The sequence below is a fragment of the Amblyomma maculatum genome, chromosome 3 (genome assembly GCF_055883805.1).
Source record: "Amblyomma maculatum isolate TAMU_Amacu chromosome 3, ASM5588380v1, whole genome shotgun sequence".
NCBI lineage: Eukaryota > Metazoa > Arthropoda > Arachnida > Ixodida > Ixodidae > Amblyomma > Amblyomma maculatum.
In genome coordinates this window covers 213,252,595-213,273,653 of record NC_139346.1, presented here as the reverse complement: position 1 = coordinate 213,273,653, position 21,059 = coordinate 213,252,595, and the positions used below count along the sequence as shown (strand labels likewise).

Below are 21,059 nucleotides of genomic sequence, written 5' to 3'. Positions count from 1 at the left end.
CAATAAGAGCACGCAGAGCTTCTTGGTAGTAATTGCGATAAACTGACATCAATTCGATCCTTTAAATCAGTACACTGCCCTTGGTGCAATTGCGATGAAGGACTTGATCATGTTTTTTCTATTGTGTATGTTCCTCAGATAAGCAGAAACTCCATTTGATAACATTAGTCTCGGCCACAGAGACTGCCGAAGCTGAAGCAGCCACTCTGATTTGCAGCAGCCGGCTGTTCCAGCAGCATATCAGAGGACACGAATGCTTTCACTCTGTCCCTATAATAACGTGAAGCGGGGCAAAAAGCATGACTTCGGATAATCAGCAGCGCAGTCAACTGACTGTCATCTTCACACGTAAGAATAATTTGCTATTGCCGGCCAGTCGGCTACAACTGGGACCAGCTTTCGTTAGCCAGCCAACTCATGTGAGCATGCCACCACAGAAACGTGCGTTACCTATTAGGCTTTTGTAACGCTGCGCTTCTTTAGCGAGACGAATGGCAGGTCTAACTGTGCCACCTGTCCAGCACCTTAAGAGATCAAACACTTTCTAAGAAAGCTAGGCCTCGTAGACAGTTTTAACTCGTGGTCTAGTTTCTCTGCAAGTAGTTTCTGTATGTGCGCTTACGCTGTGTGCTGTGCGATGTCAGTATACGTTAAAGATTCCCAGGTGGTCAAAATGTTTCCGAAGCCTTCTACTATATACGGCTCCTGTTTCTCTTAACTTTCAATCTCATCTTCTACCTTAATATTGCGCCTCTCCTTTCCTGTAACCCAATTATTTTAAGACGTAAGCCTTTAATGCCTCACTCTGTCGTCCGCGAATGTGTCCGCGTTTCGGGTGCATGCCTTATGTGGACATATACCAATCACCATTGAATAGATACTTAATCAATAGCAATCGGATGATATCGGGACATGATTTAAGGCATTTTCAAGATCATACCATGATAATTTACGACTAATAATAAAATATTTAGGCTGATGCCCATAGGAACCCATGCCTTTGGAGGTCGTCGTAAATATCACTAACCATCACGTACTAATTAAGAGGTGTTTAGCTAACACTAACCAGATATTAACTAGTACTCAGAAAGTGGTTGGTTGGTTTGTGGGGTTTAACGTCCCAAAGCAATTCAGGCTATGAGAAACGCCGTAGTGGAGGACTCCGGAAATTTCGATCACCTGGGGTTCTTTAAAGTGCACTGACATCGCACAGCACACGGGCACCTTGCATTTCGCCTCCATCCAAAAGCTGCCGCCGAGGCCGGGATTCGAAGTGCAAGTCATGGTTAACTATAACTAACCGATAGTAGTGTTTAGACGTTTCGAGACCATAACCGGCACGTGGCGACGTCACCATGACGTCACATCCGGTCATGACGTCATGACTGGGGATGACGTCACCAGGAGATTCGCGCAGCTGACCCCGCCGGGCGTTCGATCCAGGCGTCCGTGCGGCGCCTTTCATTTGGCGCTTCCTCGAACGCCGCACCGAAGAGCTTAAATATAAATAGACGCAGTACAGCAGGCATCAGCGGCGTTTCAAATTGGTTGAGAGCAAGCAAAAGGCGCAGTTGCAGTATCTGTCACAATAAAGTGTTTTATTTATAGGAAGGAAAAGGCGCGGTAACTGTCTCACTTGTTTTCTGTGGACGCCACAACCGCGCCGTAAGGGAAGCGAGGAAGGTGGAGTGAAAGTGGAAAGAGAGAAAGAGGAGCCGTAGTGAAGGGCTACGGAGTAATTTCGACCACCTGGGGACCTTTAACGTGCGGTGACATCGCACAGCACACGGACGCCTCTTCGTTTCGCCTCCATCGAAACGCAGCCGCCGAGGTCGGGATCTGTCACAATTCTAGTCAATCACAAACGGTCTGGGGGGAGGGCGAAGGGTGGCCGTTCCTGGCCTTAGGGGCTCGGACTGGTAGGTCAACGCCGTTTGCGGCGGGGGCTGTTGTTGTTGTGGCTGTAGGAAGAAGGAAAAGAAAACGCACGGTTCTGCTACTGGCTCTGTAGCTGAGCCACCTCCACTGGTTCGTGCAGACAGAAGAGAGAAAGTAGAAAAGAAATAAAAAGAAGAGGGAGAGAAAGACGCGCGCCGCAACAGCCGTCGTCCACCACCTAAACGGTGGCGGGTGCAATGACGGCCCACAACAGATACAAATTCGGTGGCTGGCCAGTCCCCGCCGCAAGCGGCGTCGACCTTTCGTCCCAGCCCCGTTGGGCCAGAAACTGTCACCCTTCACCACCTGCCCCTGTATCCGAATGTTTATATGTTGTAAGCCGTCATTGCACTCACCACGCTTAGGTGGTGGACAACGGCTGTGGCGGCGCGCGTCTTTCTCTCCCGCTTCTTTTGCTTTCTTCTCTACTTTCTCTCTTCTGTCCGCACGAGGCAGCAGAGGTGGCTCAGCTACAGAGCCAGAAGCAGGACCATGCATTTGCGTTTTCCTTCTTCCTACAGCCACAACAACAACAAGTCAATGCCGAAGCGAGCGAAAGTGCCTCCTGAATTTCTTTTTTTTTGCCGAGCTGGTCATGGTATCACCAGTGGTCTCCTCTTTAAATGTAGTTCTGCATTAGAGGGCGAGTTCTAAATATGCAACTTGCCGTCGCTCTACATAATTCGTACCGAAGGGAGCTGGCAACAAGCTAGACATGATCAATACCCTGATGCTGGCTAGAGGAAAATTGAACACCTTCAACGCAAAAAACAAGCAATAAAGAACGCACAAGCACGATGTGTTATCAGTAGGTGTTTTGAACATGAAATGATTTTAAACATCAGAGCTCGCAGCAAACCGTGGTAACTTAATTCGAGGGTTTCAAGTTTCTGTGCGTGGTCTGGGCCCATTTTTTGCACTTAAATTGCTGTATTACACATGTCATTTCTGTTCTACTCTCAGTTTAATCTCAGGCAACGGTGGGATGTTTTACATTCAAGGTAGTTAAGTGCGTTTCTTTGAGAGCAGCAATAGTGGCATAAAAAACGTAATCGGCTGCCTGCTCATTACACGAGAGCCAAAACTAAGAAGTAGGAGGGGGTAGGGGTTTGAAATGTTTTCAGCATCTTCTTCAGCGAAAAAACGCACTGTCGCTATTTGTCTCTTAACTAACAGCGGCATACTTTCGAGCGAATGCTCTGGCAGCGGGGCGCACTTATCGCGCTGAATCTAAGTGGATGAAGCACCTAATGCCCCAGTTGCTTTACCAGAATTTCTTACGTCCTTAGCCCTCAGCGGGTCACGTTCGTGATAAGCCTGCTGTCACTTCTGGCTTGTGACGCACCCGGCTTGTCATGTGTTTTCGGCACTCCGTGTTCGAGTTAGAGCGAGTGGAGGTGGTCTAGCGCCACCTTTGCTTTTTCTTTTTTTGCTGACAGATGACAAGAGTACTGAAAGTCTACGGTTCCATTTTTTTTTTTTTACCCTGAACTTCGAATCTTTTCGTTGTGAGCAAGAACATGAGGAGCATGAGAGCGGTGATGCTCCTGAGTGCTCTGAGAGTGACAAACATATCCTAATGCTTTTTGATCTTCAAATGAAGAATGCGAAGACAGTGATGACTGCCTTCACAGTAGACCAAAGATGACGAAGATGGATGCAGTCAACTGATAGTCACGTGAAGTGTGCAAACGCGCACTTGATGCAGGTGGCATGGAAAAACCCAGAGTGCTATTTCGTGTGCTGAGCACTGGAACAGTTGCGAAAAACTAGAGCAAGAGGGTTTTAATGTCCCTTGTTACACGAAGAAGCACTTCCATTTTGTTTCGTTATTTCTTTGCAATAAACGCGTTTTCAAAGAGCAGAAATGTAGCTACAAAATAAAGGTGCCTTTATTTTTAAAAATGTGTCGTGCTCTTTTTTTGCTTTGAATTATTTTTTGTTTTTATTAGAAGACAAATTGCAGAACCTCTAGTAAGTCGTTCTATCTTGTAATAAAATTTCACCAACAATATTTTTGTCAAAATCTACCGAATAAGATGGTTTCGCAATTCTTGAGAACCACAGATAATTTTAGAATTACAAGATAATGGAAACCAAAGTGTCGGCAATACAGGTACAGTTGTGGCCATCTGTTGTAGTAGTGACGACGTAAATGTATCGCTGATATATTTTAGCTTAAAGTGCCTTCCACTTGGCTATAGCTATTAGAGTTCAACAAGATTTTCATTTCATCAAGGAACCACAACGTCACGCCATTTCTAGACAGAAGCATTTAAAATGAACAGCAAAAGTTTCGATTAGACAGAGGCCGCAAAAGCAAAAATCTAAATTAAGCGCTGACGCTGGTGCGCACGCGAAATGCAGCGCCGATGTGTGTAATTAATTTGGAAATGTGGGCTTCAAACCTATAAACATCAACTTCAACGAATCTTGCACAAGCAAGCAGTTTCCTTCTTTTTTTTTATCACTTTGATGCTCCACATATTCTGTACGTTGGGCAGTGCACGCTAAAAGACCATACGTAAAAAGCCCTCATAGGAGACTGCTTAGGACCTCTCCTGAGTGCGCACAAACAAACTGGATATGGCGGAGTCAAGTTCTGCAACCGCATAACTATGGACTAAACGCAGGATCTACATGACTGCTCATCGGCGCCTGAAGGCTCACGTTAAGGGTACAGTCCTGTCGAACAATATACCAAAGAAATTCGCACTTAAATTCTACCAAACGTGTACACTGCCCTTTTGTTCTGACTGCGAAGTGTATTGTACAGCGGTCAGTGAAGACATCTTCTGGAGCGTATGACAGTCAGGCGCGAAACCTAGTGCTTTCAAGGCGGTTTTCCTTCTACACATTCGCATCTAAAGATGCTCAAATGACAAATTTTGCTTATATAATACGTCCACCTCTACACTTTCAGTCTAACCCAGTGAAATTGGACTAATTCCGTTCTTTGGCCTCGCAAAGAATGGTAGGTCCGTGAGGAGACCGGCAATTTCTTGTGGCGTAAGCAGGTAACGTTTTTTTTTTCTCTCTTTTACTGAACTAACGATAGTGGCAATGCAGTCAGTCCCAGGTAAGTTACCCCTGAGCTCCTTTTTCATAACCCTAAGTTGTACAGTGCTAAAGAAGGCATAGGCGATGGCGCTAGCGCAGAGCAGGCGGGCCCAGAGTAGGTGCCCACTTACGACGTCTATGATCTGCTGCAGTGTTAGCCCGAAGCTGAGGATGAGCGGCTCCGACTCGTTGAGCACGGGCCGCTCGAGGGTGTTGTAGTTGGCCAGCAAGTCTGCGAGTAGCCGCCGCTCGTGCGCGCCTTGCTCGGAATCTGCGGGATAAAGAGAAGAGAAAGTGTGGAATAGGGAAGATTAGTGTCTGCGAAAAAACAAAAAAGTGATAGAGAAAATAGTCCCGATAGTCTACGCAAATTAAGGTGCATTCATAATCAACCGTTCGGCGTCAGAATGCAGCATGATTCGACTCCCTCAATATCTGCGGAACTCGCACTTTATCGGACCCCACAGCTGGGCCGAACGTGGGGTCGTATCAAATGGTGACGGATAAGCACAACCACATTCATGCGTTCATCGTGGTTTGTAGTGAATACATAATTTTTATTCATCGGGCAGAAACCGGCCAATAAATGATATATGGTCGTGCGCACTACCCAGTTTTCCATCGAAGAGTGCCGCGCGAAAGCGGATATCGGCACTTTTGGCCATCAAATGCATCAGTGTGAATTAATAATTATACAACAAAAATAACAGAGTAACGTGCGAGCCCTCATGTTAGGTGCTATTTAACAACAATGGTAGCAACAGTATAAACCGTCAGTGATATTCATAATCATCATCATAATCAGCCCGACTATACCCATTGCAGGGCGAAGGCCTCTCTCATATTTCTCAAATTAACCCGGTTCTGTGCTAGCTGCATCCACTTGACCCCTGCGAACTTCTTAACCTCATCCGCCCACCTAACTTTCTGCCGCCCCCTGCTACGCTTTCCATCCCTTGGAATCCAGTTTGTTACCCTAAGCGACCATCGGTTATCCTCTCTTCGCACTACATGTCCTGCCCATGCCCATTTCATCTTAATTTCTACGAGAATGTCGGTAACTTGAGTTATTTCTCTGACCCACTCTGCACGCTTTCTATCTCTTAATGTTACCCCTACCATTTTTCGTTCCATAGCCCTCTGGGTTGTCCTCAACTTAAGTAGAACTCTCTTGGTTAGCCTCCACGTTTCAGCCCCATAGGTGAGTACGGGCAAGACGCAACTGTTGTATACTTTCCTCTTGAGCCATACCGGTAAGCTGCTAGTCATAATCTGCGAGTGCTTGCCAAATGCGCTCCATCCCAATCTTATTCTTCTTGTTATTTCCTTTTCATGGTCCGGATCTGCGGTTACTACCTGTACTAAGTAGACATATTCGCCTACTATTTCCAGTACTTCGCTACCTAACGTAAACTGCTGTTCCTTCCCGAGGCTGTTGAACACTACCTTAGCCTTCTGCATATTGATTTTTAAGCCTACCTCTCTACTTTTCCTGTGTAGGTCATCAATCATTATTTGCAGTTCATCCCCCGAGTTACTTAGCAAGGCAATGCCATCAGCAAATCGCAGATTACTGAGGTATTCTCCATCTACCCTTATCCCTAACTGCTCCCATTCCAAGTCTCTCAATACTTTCTTATTTATATTCGCAGCTCCTGCGAATATTTGCTGATTATATGCTCATTAAAAGTTTTCTCTCTCTCTCTCTCTCTCTCTCTCTCTCTCTCTCTCTCTCTCTCTCTCTCTAAGCAAGCTGTGAATAATACTGGGGAGATCGTGTCTTCTTGCCTCACTGATATTCGTGTTTAATTTATGTTTGATAACTAATGTATAACTTTGATCTTATGCAGCTATCCCTCATCTAATACCCCACTCCTGGGGCCGTTGAGGTGTATTCAAAATAAATAAATAAATAAATAAATAAATAAATAAATAAATAAATAAATAAATAAATAAATAAATAAATAAATAAATAAATAAATAAATAAATAAATAAATAAATAAATAAATAAATGGAGTTGCATATCAGCAAACACAACCAAGATATGCAGAGCCAACAAATATTGCCGAATCGGTAAAAGAAAGAAGAGGTTCGCTGAGCGCTCGTGATAAAAGCACGAGGCTCGACCACATGAACTACAGGTAGACAAATTGCAAGCAGTGCTACCAAAATATCTTCCAAATAAAACAAGCTAATAAAATAACAATTAAATAATTATACCGAAAAAAAAAAATATGCTGGCGCAAAGAAATTGGTCGCAAAAAAAAAAAATAAAGAGCAAGGAAGGAAGGAAAACGCATGCACGCGGAGACAAGCACTATTGTCTCAAAATGCAAAATATGCGCGTTTACATAGAATAATGTAAAATTTAATAAAGAGGGGTTTTCAACAAATCATTTACCAATAACCAGAAAAATGACGAATGCTTGATGCTGGTATTCAGAGTGGGCATCTCGGAAGCTGTCAAAAAGCTAGTAGTAACCCCCTCCTCTTTCCCCCACCCCCCCCTCCTTTCCTCGAAAAAAAAAAAAACTGATCTCCAAAGTAATTAATCAAAACGGCCTCGAACATAATTTTCCGCTCCGTGTCCTGTTCCTTTATGCAGGATGGCTGCAGAGTAACTCGTTCGTGCCGCCGACCCGCTGCCAAAAAGTACTACGAGACACCTGCTGTTGTCAGCACCCGGCTTGCTCAGTAAACCTTAGCTCCATGGCCTGCATTTGCTCTCCTAAAGCACTGTAGGGCTGTCAGCAGCGTCAATGAGGATGGAACATCAAAGATTTTGCTCCGACGCCTCCTCGGCCGATGCCATTTTCTGATGTCCCATGAGGGATGCAACGCGTACAACTTCCCGGCATAGATTTGCGCTGGAGAAAACGCTATTGTGTTTTCAGTACAACGTCTTAGAAGCGAGCGAGGCAGCGTCTTTTCCCGCAGCCTCTGGCTGACTCTGAAGCTGGCGTGAGCAGCTGAGCTCGGCCAAACGCCGGTATGGAAACACATGTTGCCTCTTTGAACCCGCCGCAGTGCCCTATTTCGCTGTTCCAGGAGAAGACCGGACCCCTGCAGTCTCTCGCTCCGTTAAAGCTCCCCCAAGAGACAGCCGTTCATGCGCGAACAAAGTGCCTGTCGTGCAAAAAGAAAACGGCTGTGGGTGGGAGGAAGTTTCTTTCCAAAAGAGCCTGCTTTCTGTCTCCGCACCGGAGAACGGTACACGCACGCCGCCTTAAGGCACGGCACAAAAAAGAAACGCATTTGCAGAGGACGCCGAAGGCAGCCGCTTGTTGTGAACTTTTCCCTAGAAAAATCCACCGGCTCAAGAAAACATACCGGCCAAGAGAGCGCATACAACCAGTCAGCAGCGAATGGAAACATAGCGACGTGGGGCTCCAGAGTATAATATATACAACGCAAAACACCGATTGCCGATGAAGCCAAGTGACGGTAAACAAGAAAGTGCCTTTAAACCAAAACGAAACCGGACGCCTTCCTTTCACCCCTCTCTCCTCGCTTTCCTTTTTCTCATGCAGGACGCAGGGAGGAGAAGGGTAAGCGGAGGGCCTTTGAGTGGGGACGCCTTTGCCGCCTTTGGCTTGCCTTTTCGCTTTGGCTGCGTCCGTGCCGAGTCAGCGCATCTCGAAGGTACAGTAGCGCCGGCGTTGCCGACGTGAAGTGATGCCGAGAGAGCGAGGCGCCATACCGGCGAAGCACCGCGAAAAGGCGCTGCTCGAAATTGGTTATTATAAGCCCATTCTCTTCGCTTTTCTCTTTGAAACCCCGACATCCATCATATTTTCGTGTCGGTTGCAGCGGACTCCATATTCGTGACGTCTCCCTACACTCTCTCTCCTTATTGAACGTTGGGACGCCACTTTTTTCTTTGCTTTCCACTCTTACCCTAAACGCACAAAACGCAATTCAAAGGCACGTGATGTAGAATTTGTAGCTGGCTGTATGGCTGATGCCTTAAGTTGCGATCAAAGCACACTTTGAATCTTTTACACCAGTAATGTTACACCGCCGCGTCTTAGATGAAGGGCGGCGGAGCTTATTTTGTTCGATCGCTTAGAGATCCACGGTAATACGTCGCCAGCAAAGTAACGAGCACGAATGGTAAAAGCCGCGCACAGTTTCCGTGACCAAGGAGGTTTCTAAGATCATTATAAAAAATTTAAGGTAGTGGCATGCGTTGAAGAGAGCCTGAAACAAGCGCTCACTTTAAAAAGACGAATAGGGTAAACACGGAACCCCATTTGAGCTTACCAGCTGCTAGTGGAAGCATGGTTGCGCGACTGCTCTAATTCTCACAACAGTATGCAATATGTCGCATGCAGATCACCACGTCGTGTGCTCGGCGCAAGGGTTTAATCCCCCTCGGAGAAAATTGCCAATGAAATTTCAGAGTGGTTGGAAACAGTGTTTCATGCACTGCTGTACTGGGTGGTTTTCAAATGGGCCTATTGGACGCGGGAGTTGGAGATTTGTCTACGGATCTAATGTAATGACTGAAAATTGATTGACGACTAATAAATAAGTTTGCTGAATTGATTGGTTAATAGATTTACGGGCTGATGATTGATTTACTCATTAATCAATTGCCTGATCAATGATTTGAAGCTAAAAGAGGGACCTCATGCGCACTCAATTTTTTGCCACCTTCATCTTTCAGTCGTTTCATTCCGGCAGTCAGCAGTGTGCAAGCGGATTATCTTCGAAGGTGCGATTAGATTTACGCTTTTATTTTTGTCATAGCTCGTGTTTTGAACTGCTCACTTATACGTGGGATGCTGGGACCACACATCGACCTGTTTGCTGCCAAGGGCGTGAGGCATCAGCTTAAGCATCCAATTATTGAGCGTAGTAGTTATCAAGAGTCCTCATGTAGAACTGCTTCCCCTTTGGTACTAATTTTATGAAGGAAGTCAAAATTATTCGCATTGCGCGTGGCAGAAACCCTTCCAAGCCGGTATAAATTCAAATACTGAATAAAAACAGGAAATACGCTACAGGATAAGTGTATTTCCACCTAGACACACCTTTGGCTAATATTAATGTTCCAGCAGATGCCAAACTCATTGAAATTAGTTTGTGATTTCTGGGTAAGTTAATTGACCTCATCTCCCACCAGAACGTCCAAATTTTTGAAAGCGAACGAGGGGTGTAGAGAATGCACCCACATGCTTGAGAAAGAGGTGAGAAGAGAGAGAAGTGTGCGCTGTCCTGTGATATATGGCCGCGAGGGACACTTGGGGGGACACTAAAGGGTATTTACGCTTCAGGGCTATCAGCACAGTGGCGCAGGCCCGTGCCTTCGGCGGATCACGTTGTGAACAGCGCGTTGCTAAGGAGTCGGGGCCGCAGTCGGGGCCCCAAACGGTCTTCGTCCAGGCACGTTCTCTCGTCAATCCACAGCAGTCTTCATCGTGTTTTCCCTGCAGGTTGTTTTTTCTGTCGCTGAGAAAACCTACTGAGGGGCTTGCAGTCGTAGACGAGACAAAGGACGGAGCGGAAACAGAAGAAAAAAGTGGGTAAGGGGGTGGTCTGGGGCACCAAGTTGGACAGGCTAATAAAACCTGGAGTGTGTTTTAGCCAGCTGGTCCGAGGCCGCGTGGTAGCTAATGCTGACCCAACTTTATAACACTGAGTTGGAAGCTCAGCCTGCAGCCTAGTTGCGCTAAGCAAACACTTTCCGCTTATGCTCTATGGGATGTAGATGGCGGTAGATGAGACCAATGCACGTCCTCTATTCATTTTTTATATGTGAGAACTAATACAAAGTAATAAGGCATCCTTGAGGGCCGGTGTCTGAAAAGTCAGTATTTCCTTTTATTTCGAACTATTTTAAGTTTTACGCGGTACTTGTGTTAACGAGTTAGGATAAAAATAATTTTGGCGTCGCCTTCTCTATTTCTCCCTCATCGCCTAGCACTTCCTTTATTTGGGTTGATTAACAATTTGATTCATGTTGGAAGAATAGAGCTGAAAACATGCGTTATTTCTGATCATAAGGCATAGGAAAATAATACATAGCCTCAGAACACAATGAAGGAATGACTGCAGCATTGCGTTTAACGAGTTGACGCGATACTCCCGACAGCCGTTCCCGGTGAGTTGGAGCAAGCTAGTAGCATGCACCAAACCCTGCGTCGCTCGCGGAGCTGCATTCGGCGGCGGCAGTGCAGGACAGGCCCGCGGCCGCTCCGGCAGGAAATGGGGATCCGGCCAAGTCCGCCGAGCAATCTGATTAGGATCCGGGGCCAGTCAGGCCGGACCCAAATCGCGTCAGCCGCCGGGGCTCTCTACTAAGGCTGGACGAAGCCAGAGTGGAACTAGTCGCTGAGAACGGGACAGGCTTAATGCACGTGGCACTGCCGGCGGCGGTGAGAAATGAAAGGTTGTTGAGGGAAAGAAGGCTTTGCTCGATGGGAGAGAGCGGGATATGCTCGTTTGCATTCTTCTTAGTCGCTTTTCGGTCCTTTTAACGATGCCGCGGGCGACACTGGCTAGGTCCAGTGCTGGTCGGAGGGGGGGGGGGGGGGGGCAATAACGAATGAGATCGGAGTATGTAGGAGTCATGGAGAAGTCAATGGGATACAACGAATGGTGCGATATGTAGAGGGCGCAGAAAAGAAGCGGCGGTGCAGCGATTACAGTGGCAGAGAGGACCGAAGTGATGATTCGGTTGCAGCCATGTGGGTAAAAGCACTGAAGTAATGACATGTCTAATTTATTAACCGGTTATTTGGATGAAGGGACGCCTTAACGCGGACGGCGCTAAAATAGATTTTATGCCACTCAGATCAACGAGCAGTGTAGAATTTCTCGCAGAGCCTGCTACATGAAGTTTACAGTGTTCCCTTCTAATTTAGTATATTTATAATAAGACTGTGCAGAATAAAATAAAGCTGCCAAAAGGAGATGTACAAATTCTATGCCTGTCTAAGGGTCAGCCGGTCCGACTACAGCGCTCACTTTCGGAAAACGAGTTTTCAGTGTATACGGTGCTGTGAGCAGGGGGATAAATGCGTTTTCTCCGCTTATTCCCAGTTGACTGTCCGAACCGCCAATCCCAACCTGTGATCGAGCACACGCAGGCCACGGTGGGTCGTGCTATTGGGAGCATAGAAATAACCAGTGCTTACAACAAACCGGCATTTATTGCTGCACAACAACGCCAGCTAGCTATGAAATGCGCCAGATTCGAGGTAGTCCGACTCACCACCAAGGTTACGAGAGAATGCTCGCCCACTGTGGGACAGGGGATATCTCCGAGACCGCACGGGGTGACCGGGTGGGAGTAAGTTCCCGCGAGGGTTCTCATCTAAAAAAAAAAAAAAAAAAAAACCTCTGCTATCCAAAAGAGTTTTCTTTCTCTACACCTACGAATCTGAAGATGCTATCGTGAGGCTTAGCAAAAACTTTTTGTTACAACTATAGCTGTAGAATTAAGCTGTCAGGGGCCGTTCATAAATATGAAATAGCAAAGCGAAACGACGGCGGAAGCCGGTGCGAACCTCGATGCCGCATGCACGCAAGGCCAGCAGTTTCTCTTCGTTTCACATGCTACGAGCCTTCTTGGGGCCAGGCATACAATTGTTTGCACTTGCTAATTAGGAGGAGCTTTCAAACAACAATTATTAGTGCGGAACCGATCATAGGCTTACTACTACCGACCAAGAATCTTGTCCAATCTTGTCTGTGCCGTCGCTCTGAATGTCTAAGCTGTTTCGTGAAGTAACAACCACGTGGTCTCGCGCGGGTAATTCAAAGTAAGATTGGTAGAGCGGCTTCAGCGTGAAGGCCTCCCCAACGGGCATTCCAAGTTTGCCAGCCAGCAGTGCGATGGAGCCTATGACTCACCAATGGCGTACCATTACTTTTTGGAGTTGTCCGGTCCACATAAAAAAAAAAAAAAACAACGAAACGAATTCCAACCGGTCAAGTTCCAGCCCAAGTACTCGAGCTGAGTTGTCGAACGTGTTAACCACTGAGCCACCGGCGGGTGCTTTTGCTCGTTATAACCACGTTTAGTACGTGTAAACATTCGTTTGAAGAGGTGGCTGCCAAGAGGTGCCACAATAGAATTAAACTCGTGGCTTCCGAGATGAAATGCGCTGTTGCACCTCAGCTGACCGCGGAGGACATGGTTAAGACTTCATCATCTGACGCGGCAGCTCCTGGATGGCGTCACATGTATAGCGGAAGCTTCAGCGCCTTAGACACATAGCCACATAAAGTTTTTATTAAGTAGGTATCGTCTAATAACAGCAATTACACCGAGTTTAAACTGAACAGAAAAAAGCCCGCGCTTTCGCTCTATAATTGGTTCAGCAGAGATAAGCCATGTCATTTTTTTTTCTTCTAAATTTTACACTGATGTGAATTGCTCTGGAATACTACTGCTGAACTCTCCTGAAAGTATGATCACTAAGGCAACTCCAGCAGTTAAGACAGGCTTTAGGAAATTCAATCGCTCTTTCCTATCATTGATCCAGAGTGAGAAACCTGGTGCGAAAAACTGCGCTTATAGAAGAAAGACAAGGAATTATGTGCGAGTAAGACATCCTCGTTAACAGCAAAACCCGCAAAAGTTCTAATATCTCGGATAAATTCATCATTTCAACGACCCTGACGTCTCAAAGGAAACACATTTAATTGCCATCTTCGCTTTGTATACTGCGAAGACGTTGACACCCCATTTCGGTTACAAATTTTACACGTTCTAGCGATCCTAAAGTCATGCTAAAGGTATACGTCAGTCAAAAGATAAAAACGATCTTAAAACCAGAAAAAGAAAAAATGTAATGCCCCAAACGCAAGAATGGCAGCGTCTACACATATTCCTGCAAGAATGACAACAGAGCGTACAGCTTGACCTCAATATCACAACTACCCATTGTGCATAAAGAAATGCCTTATCTGCTACGACGCTAAATATATTCGTAGCAAGAAGGTCCGGGGAACTAAAGAATTCAACGGGAAGATGGAGGAGGAGGAGGGGTTCGGTGCTCGTATAATTTTCGTAGCGCCGTCTTCAAAAACAAAAAAGAAATGGCAGCGGAAGATAGAAGAGGTGAATTTCTGTCCTGAGAAGTTTTATAAAACCCTGCTGCTTGGACGTGTATTGTCTCCTCTTAAGGCCTACACGGCGCTGTGCTTTAAAATAAAATAAAGCAAAACCAAAGCGTGGCAGAGCGTAACGGTTCGCCCGACACAAAGGGATGAATGACGCGGCCAGCTGGTGGTCAGGGATGTGTGTGTGCGCGTGTGAAGTGGAAAATGAATAATAGAAGAGGAGGAGGAAAGATACACACCACTGGAATGCAAAGAGGAGGAGGAAGTTGAAGCCGGCAGGTCGGTTCCGATCGCGGTGTGCGCGCCATCAAAAATTACAGCGTCGTTCTAACCAGCACCGAGAAGGAAGGGCAGTAAAGGAAACGTGCTGCACGACCAGCGGCAGCCGTGCCGCGTGAGACAAAAGCACAACTGAGAGGGAAGGACCGAGGGAGGGCGGCAGCGGTAAAACGGCAAACGACGACGACACGTGGAGGAGCAGGAAATGAGAAATCACCGCCCACTAGAGCCATCGTGGCGGACGTCCGCGGACAAAATATATAAAAACAAAGCAAAAAAGCAAAGGAGGTGAAAAAAACAAAGGTGTACAGCCTTGCTGCCGGTGCCCGGCAAAGACGCCTACACCTATACGGCACTGGCCAGACTCTCGGCTCGTTTCTCGAGGAATCTCACGAAGCAGCGCCCACCCACCCGGCGGTCTCCGCAGCCTGTCATCCAGACCGGGGGTCTCTTTTCCCCGCCGGAGACATAAACGAGTCACAAGCCATGGCTGGGGAAACAGAGAGCAACTGTATTGAGGAGGAGAGACAGTTAGAGGGAGGAGGTAGACGTCTTGGCCCTTTGCAGTGACACGAAACCGCCGTTGCAAACGCAGACCGAGAACAGGACAAAAATAAATCAGACAAGTTGAGGGGCGGCGCAGTAGGAGAAGCGCTGGCGGCAGGGCAGTCAAAGGGTGAGAGGGAAAAAGCAAATACAAAACAGAAAACGAAGAAAACAACTAGTGGAAGTTAATTTATATCTTTTGCGTCCAAGGTGTATGGTATACGATGAAACTGGCGGAAGAAACAGTGATTCCAGAGTCTGCTGCAAAGAGTTGGTAAAGAATGGCAGGAAGAAAGCGCTTTCCCTTTATTTTACTTCGGTCTTGTATATATATATATATATATATATATATATATATATATATATATATATATATATATATATATACACAAATCTTCCTTTCCTGAGAAGCCGTTGAGAAGATGTGCGTCTGTGCAACCCTCTGCTGCACCGGCCGGCGTCGTCGTCTTTTGTCTCGGCCACCAGTGGCCGATTCTTTTCTCTCTGCCTCTCTTTATACCAACGCAGACACAACGACGTCGGAGGCGGTAATGACTGCGTCCGCAGCTGTTGCCGCACCCTGCGCCGCTGCCACAGAGTCGGGACAGCTCGTCGTCGTTCGTCCCGCGCCGCACTGGGCGCAATTAAACGACGCGGCGACGTCATTACCACGGAATATCCCCTCCCCGTATTTTTTTCTCTTTTCTATTATCTGCATTTTCTCATCGCGCTTGTCTCCTTCTCTAACTTCTCGGAAAATAATTTTTTTCCTCGTACAGCACTTGTTCGGAAAGTTAAGAGAAAGCGTTCTTTCTTTCCTTAACGTCATTTCCTATCACGCTTTTCCCTCGCACCCCTTCATCGTTAGGTTTCCCCGAGCTTCTCTTCGTGTTCGCCTCGCAGCATAGCGTATGCGCCATGCAGTGAAGGTCTTGCCTGATGGAAAGGTGGCAGGAGTGGGGGAAATAGCGGAGATTTAGGCAGTGGTAGCGGGCAGGAGGTTGAGGAGGGAGTTCTGATGAGCGCCGTCTCGTCAGCGCCGATCATTGGATCGGGGAGCTAGATCAAGATAACAGCTCCCCGGCAATGATTCGCAGGAGGGGGTCCCTCCGGGAATCGGAGAATCAGGGTGATGTGGTTCCCGTTACGTGGTTCGCGGCCGAGATCGGAGAGCCGGTCGCTCTGACAGTGATTACGGTAGGCTGGCCCGCGGGCCGACCGACTGGCTGGCCGCAGCAGCAATTACCGAGCATGCGATGAAAACGAAGCGAGCAGGGGCCCGAGTGAGATAGAGGTAACCTGACTGCGTGTTCTCGGGCTATTTTACTCAGGCCTATGTGGGGGGTCGTCGTATGGGAACAGTGAAGACGCTTCTCTCTCAACCTCTTAGCCGACAACTGGGCGCGCGCATAGTGCCCACTTCCGAGGCTTTTAATTCATGTGGGGCGGTAATTTCCTTCTGGCTCTAAACTCCTGTCTTTCGCAATGAGGTCGAGATTCCAGGGCAATGCGAGCTGATCAGCGGTTTTACCGATACGAATTGCGCATGTTCTCCTTCTTATAGGCTTCAAACCGTACTTTGTAACAGTATTTAACCTTATTCGCTTTGTATATACACCTTCAACAATGCACCGGTATCAAGCCAGTAGAATTGCTTTTTTTTTTTTTTTTTTTTTGCGGATTCAGCCTACAAATGGGCCCTTACCGATTCTATTCGGCGAACTCATGCGCGCTGCACCGCTTGTCATGCATTGTGTTCTGGACGCTTTATATTCTTGCAACTCCGGCTCAAGCCTTGATAGCATTAGCACAATCCGGCATCGCGGACAGCTATAACTGATTTTACTACCTGGACCTTACTCATTGAATCAATGTACAAAAACTTAGCTCTCATTTTTCCCAATACCTCCCTGCAGTCATCCCTAAACGCATTGGGAATTAGGTCATCTTCATTCCATCTAGACTGCTCTAAATTTGTTTTCTTCTTCTAAATTTTCATTGGCACACAGTTTCGTCGTGACGCTGTGAGAAGCAAGAATATTTTAATGTCCATTTTATTTTTTAACTTTTTTTGCACCAATGCCAATCGATTAAATAATAATAATAATAATAATAATAATAATAATAATAATAATAATAATAATAATAATAATAATAATAATAATAATAATAATAATAATAATAATAATAATAATAATAATAATAATAATAATAATAATAATAATAATAATAATAATCAATCTTCCTATTAACTCGAAATCATACAACACATACCGTATCTTAAAACACTATACCCCAGAGCATGGGCGATTAGTTTTCTGATAGAAAAAGGCATCATGGTTTTCAAATTAAACAACAAGCACGCAACACTTCTAAGTTTCTTACAAATGTGGATCAACTGAGTATTCCATGTCAGATCGCTGTCTATGTGCACACCAAGATACTTAACCGACGGGGCGCTAGCTATAGGTTGACAGGAACACAAAGAACAATATGAGGGGTGTTAATATACGGAACATACACTTGGTACATTTTTGTGCGAGTTACGAAAATAGACAAGTCTGGATTTGGTGCTATTTATTTGTTTTAAGTTTGAGGCAAACCAATCATTAACTTTAATAGCATCCTCCTGAAGGTTAGCCAGGGCGCATGAAAACTCAGGGTTGCTTGATACTAGTAAAGTGTCATTAGAGTAAAGGAATACGGCGGATGCTTTCACGTGGTGACATATATCATTCACATATAAGTTGAACAACAAAGGAGATAAAATAGACCCTTGCGGGACACCGCACAACAGACTTACCGCGCCACTGCAGATAGGCCCAAACATGACTATACTTGTGAGCGATTTTGAAGATAGTTTTTAATTAGTGACAAAAAAGGACCCCTAAATTTATATGAATACAGTTTAGAGTTTAAAACTTGATGATTTACTGCATTGAAAACTTTTTTTACGTCCAAAAAAAGCCTAAATGCCACCTCATTGTTCTCCAGGCTCTGGTGCAGTAAATCAGAGAGATTTTCCAATAGCACCTATGTTCCTGACCCACTGACAAATCCGTACTGATTCACACTCAGTAGGTCATGTTTAGCAATAAATGCATTCATCACAGAAAGCACTTGTTTTTCTAATATCTGGGATACGCAGGAAAGAACAGATATAGGGCGGTAGTTGGCAATATCATTCTTTTTCCCAATTTGTACAGAGGAACAACGCGAGCACTCTTCAGTGATTCTGGCCATGTACCACTTGCAATTATGCCACATTAACACACATTAACTTCTGCGCACAAAAAAAAGTTGGATGCGGCGCAATTTGAAAATATGGACATCTTTAAATTTAACGATGGTTTTCACAAAATTAAACAACCTTGGACATAGATAATTGGCAGGTCACGCTCGATGCCATGCATCAGAGATGAAGATTTGTAGAAGCCGAACTATGTTCTAAAGATCTCTTCTTCAAAATCAACTCGTTGTTTCCCACAACACCAGCTTACAGTTTTATACAAGGACGAAAAATTTTAGTGAAACCTGAAAAAGTGCCGTCCGGCCATGTCAGGCTAGTCGTTTTAAACTGACCATGATAGCCTGTGGTAAAGAGGGCTTTACATGACGTGCTTTCTCTGGAGAGGTGGAAGATGAGGAGGGGTGGTTAGCCACAGGTAGTTCTAGCGATGATAGAGAGCTGAGTGTCAAATGTGCGAAATGAATAGCAGGGGCAGAATATAGCACTCATTTTGTTACACTTCAAGCATCATTATTATCTTTTGCCTTTTTCGCAAACTTTTCCTATACCACGCCATGTTGAGACCATACAGAAAACAATCGAAATCTAAAGAATTATTGTTTCATGATAGCCATTACTTCTATGGCCAGCGACTATAAAAAGCATCAATTGAGCAGAAGCTGGACCCAAAAGAAACACGTTGGCCATAACAAAAGAGATTCGGTGGTGAAGGTGGGTCACCGAGGAGAATGCGTTTAGGTAGGAACAAACGCATAGATAGATAGATAAGGATGAGGACGGAAGGCAGGGATGTTAACCAGAAAGGCCTCCGGTTGGCTACCCTACACTGGGAAAAAGGAATAAGAGGATTAAAGAGGGGAAGATAAAGGGGAGGTGGAGCACAGTCAGAGTTTGTCACTCAAGCCGGTGGCTCTCAGATAAGTAAACAGTGCCCTGTATGCATTCAAGGCAGTCGACTGCCGTGCCACGGACCAAGTATCTTATCCGCCGTTGAAGGGCGATAACCGAGGCGGTCCCGCGCACAATGCAACTCAGGTCTTTCACTAACAAATATAGGACATTCACAAGTCGCGAAGACACAAATTAGTTAATTAGTAATTCAGAAGAAGAAGATCTTTCTTGGTTTTCACGGCTTTCTATCTCAAAAAGAACAGATTGGTATAGGTATTCAGGTGGGCTATACAGTCATGCGGACATTATGTGTACTGTCACGCGCTGCGCAGCGACTGGTGTGAATGAAGTGAAAATGACTGTAGTTAGAAAAGGAGGCTGACGAAGTGCGAAGGACGTTCTAAATTTATTTTCGTTTGGCGCTACTCAGCTGGGCTTCAGCAGCGGGAGAGTGCGCACAGCGGTACAAAAATTTGTTAACGCCTCTGGTCGGATTCCTTGCTAGGTGTGCCGATTCCGCTGCTTCTCCTCTTCAGGTTCTTATTGAGTTGAAAATATTCCTTTTTGTTTTGTGATCAGTAGGGCCTTTTTCTGTCGTATTGCATATTTATGTAGATTAGTTTGTTTTTATTCTCATATCTAACAGCATAACTCCCTTACTGCTGGTTTCACGTGTGGCCAATCCGCCTCGTGGGTATGTGCCATTATCTGAGGGCACAACAACAACAATGTTGGCCTGACTGCCTGCTCTGCCTCGAGTTCATCCCTCCTCATCTGTGAATAAACCCATCCCATCCATAAAAGTACCGGACACATCGGCGCCTTTCGAAAAAAGTTGGCATTGACTTGCTCGCTCCATTTCCCAAGTCTGCAGAAGAACGCTGCTGGGTTATCAACTGTGTGGATTATTTATCAAGATATGTGGAGATTGCAGCACTTGTATCCGCCAAGGCAAGTGGTGTATCGTCGTTTGTGCTGCACTCAATTGTTCTCCGTCATGGTGCTCCCCGTGTCATCATCAGCCACTGCGGATGACAGTTCACTGCTGACATCTTAGAATTACTTCGGTTGTGCGGCTTCAACTATCGCCACTCTACACATTACCACCCACAAACCAATGTGGTCTGACTGAGCGTGCAGACCGCACCCTCACCAACATGCTGCCCATGTATGTCGCATCGGACCACTGGAACAGGGACACCGTGTTACCATTCGTGGCATATGCGTATAACACCGCGAAGCATGAAATCACCGGGTATTCCCCCGTTCTATCTGCTCTACGTCAGGATGCCCCGCACGTTTTTAGATACCATGTTCCCCTTCTCACCTCACGACAACCCTTCTATCAGTTGGTATGTCGTGTTAAGGAAGTTTGTCAGTCAGACGTGCCACCAGTGACGAAGGACGAGGTCAAGGAAGCATTAGAAACTATGAAACGGGGGAAATCAGCTGGATGGGGGGGGAGGGGGGGATATTATGCTAGGAAAACTGGCCACCCTGTATACGCAGTGCCTAGTGTCATCGCCGATACCGGAATCATGGAAGAATGCAAACATTATCCTCATTCATAAGAAAGGGGACTCTAAGGACCTTATAAATTACAGACCAATCAGCTTACTGTCTGTTACGTATAAGGTATTTACTAAGGTAATCGCTAATTTAATCAGGAGAACCTTAGACTGCAATCAAGCAAATGATCAACCAGGTTTTCTGAAACGGTACTCTACTATCGATCATATTCATACCATCAACCAGGTGATAGAAAAATGCTCGGAATATAATCAGCCCTTATACATAGCATTAATTGATTACGAAAAAACATTTCACTCAGTTGAAACATCAGCGGTGATGCTGGCATTGAAAAATCAGGTGGTAAACGAACCGTACGTGAAAGTGCTGGGAGATATATATAGTAGCTGCAGAGCAATCATAGTTCTGCATAAAGAAAGTAACAAAATTCCCATAAAGAAAGGAGTTAGGCAAGGAGACACAATCTCTCCAGTACTATTCACAACTTGC

The 21,059-nt window shown here is 45.8% G+C and overlaps 1 protein-coding gene across 5 annotated transcripts in view; it reads right to left on the bottom strand.

The window, feature by feature from the left end:
* Positions 1-21,059, bottom strand: part of nAChRalpha6 (nicotinic acetylcholine receptor alpha6) — a 314,202-nt gene that overhangs the window by 101,715 nt on the left and 191,428 nt on the right. For all 5 annotated transcript variants that reach the window (XR_014706210.1, XM_084599553.1, XM_084599552.1 and 2 more), the window contains exon 2: positions 5,130-5,269. Coding sequence is in view for 4 of the 5 variants with exons in the window: in XM_084599553.1 (XP_084455679.1) it covers positions 5,130-5,269 (140 nt within the window). In the remaining variant the exon portion in view is untranslated. The remainder of the gene's footprint in view (positions 1-5,129; positions 5,270-21,059) is intronic.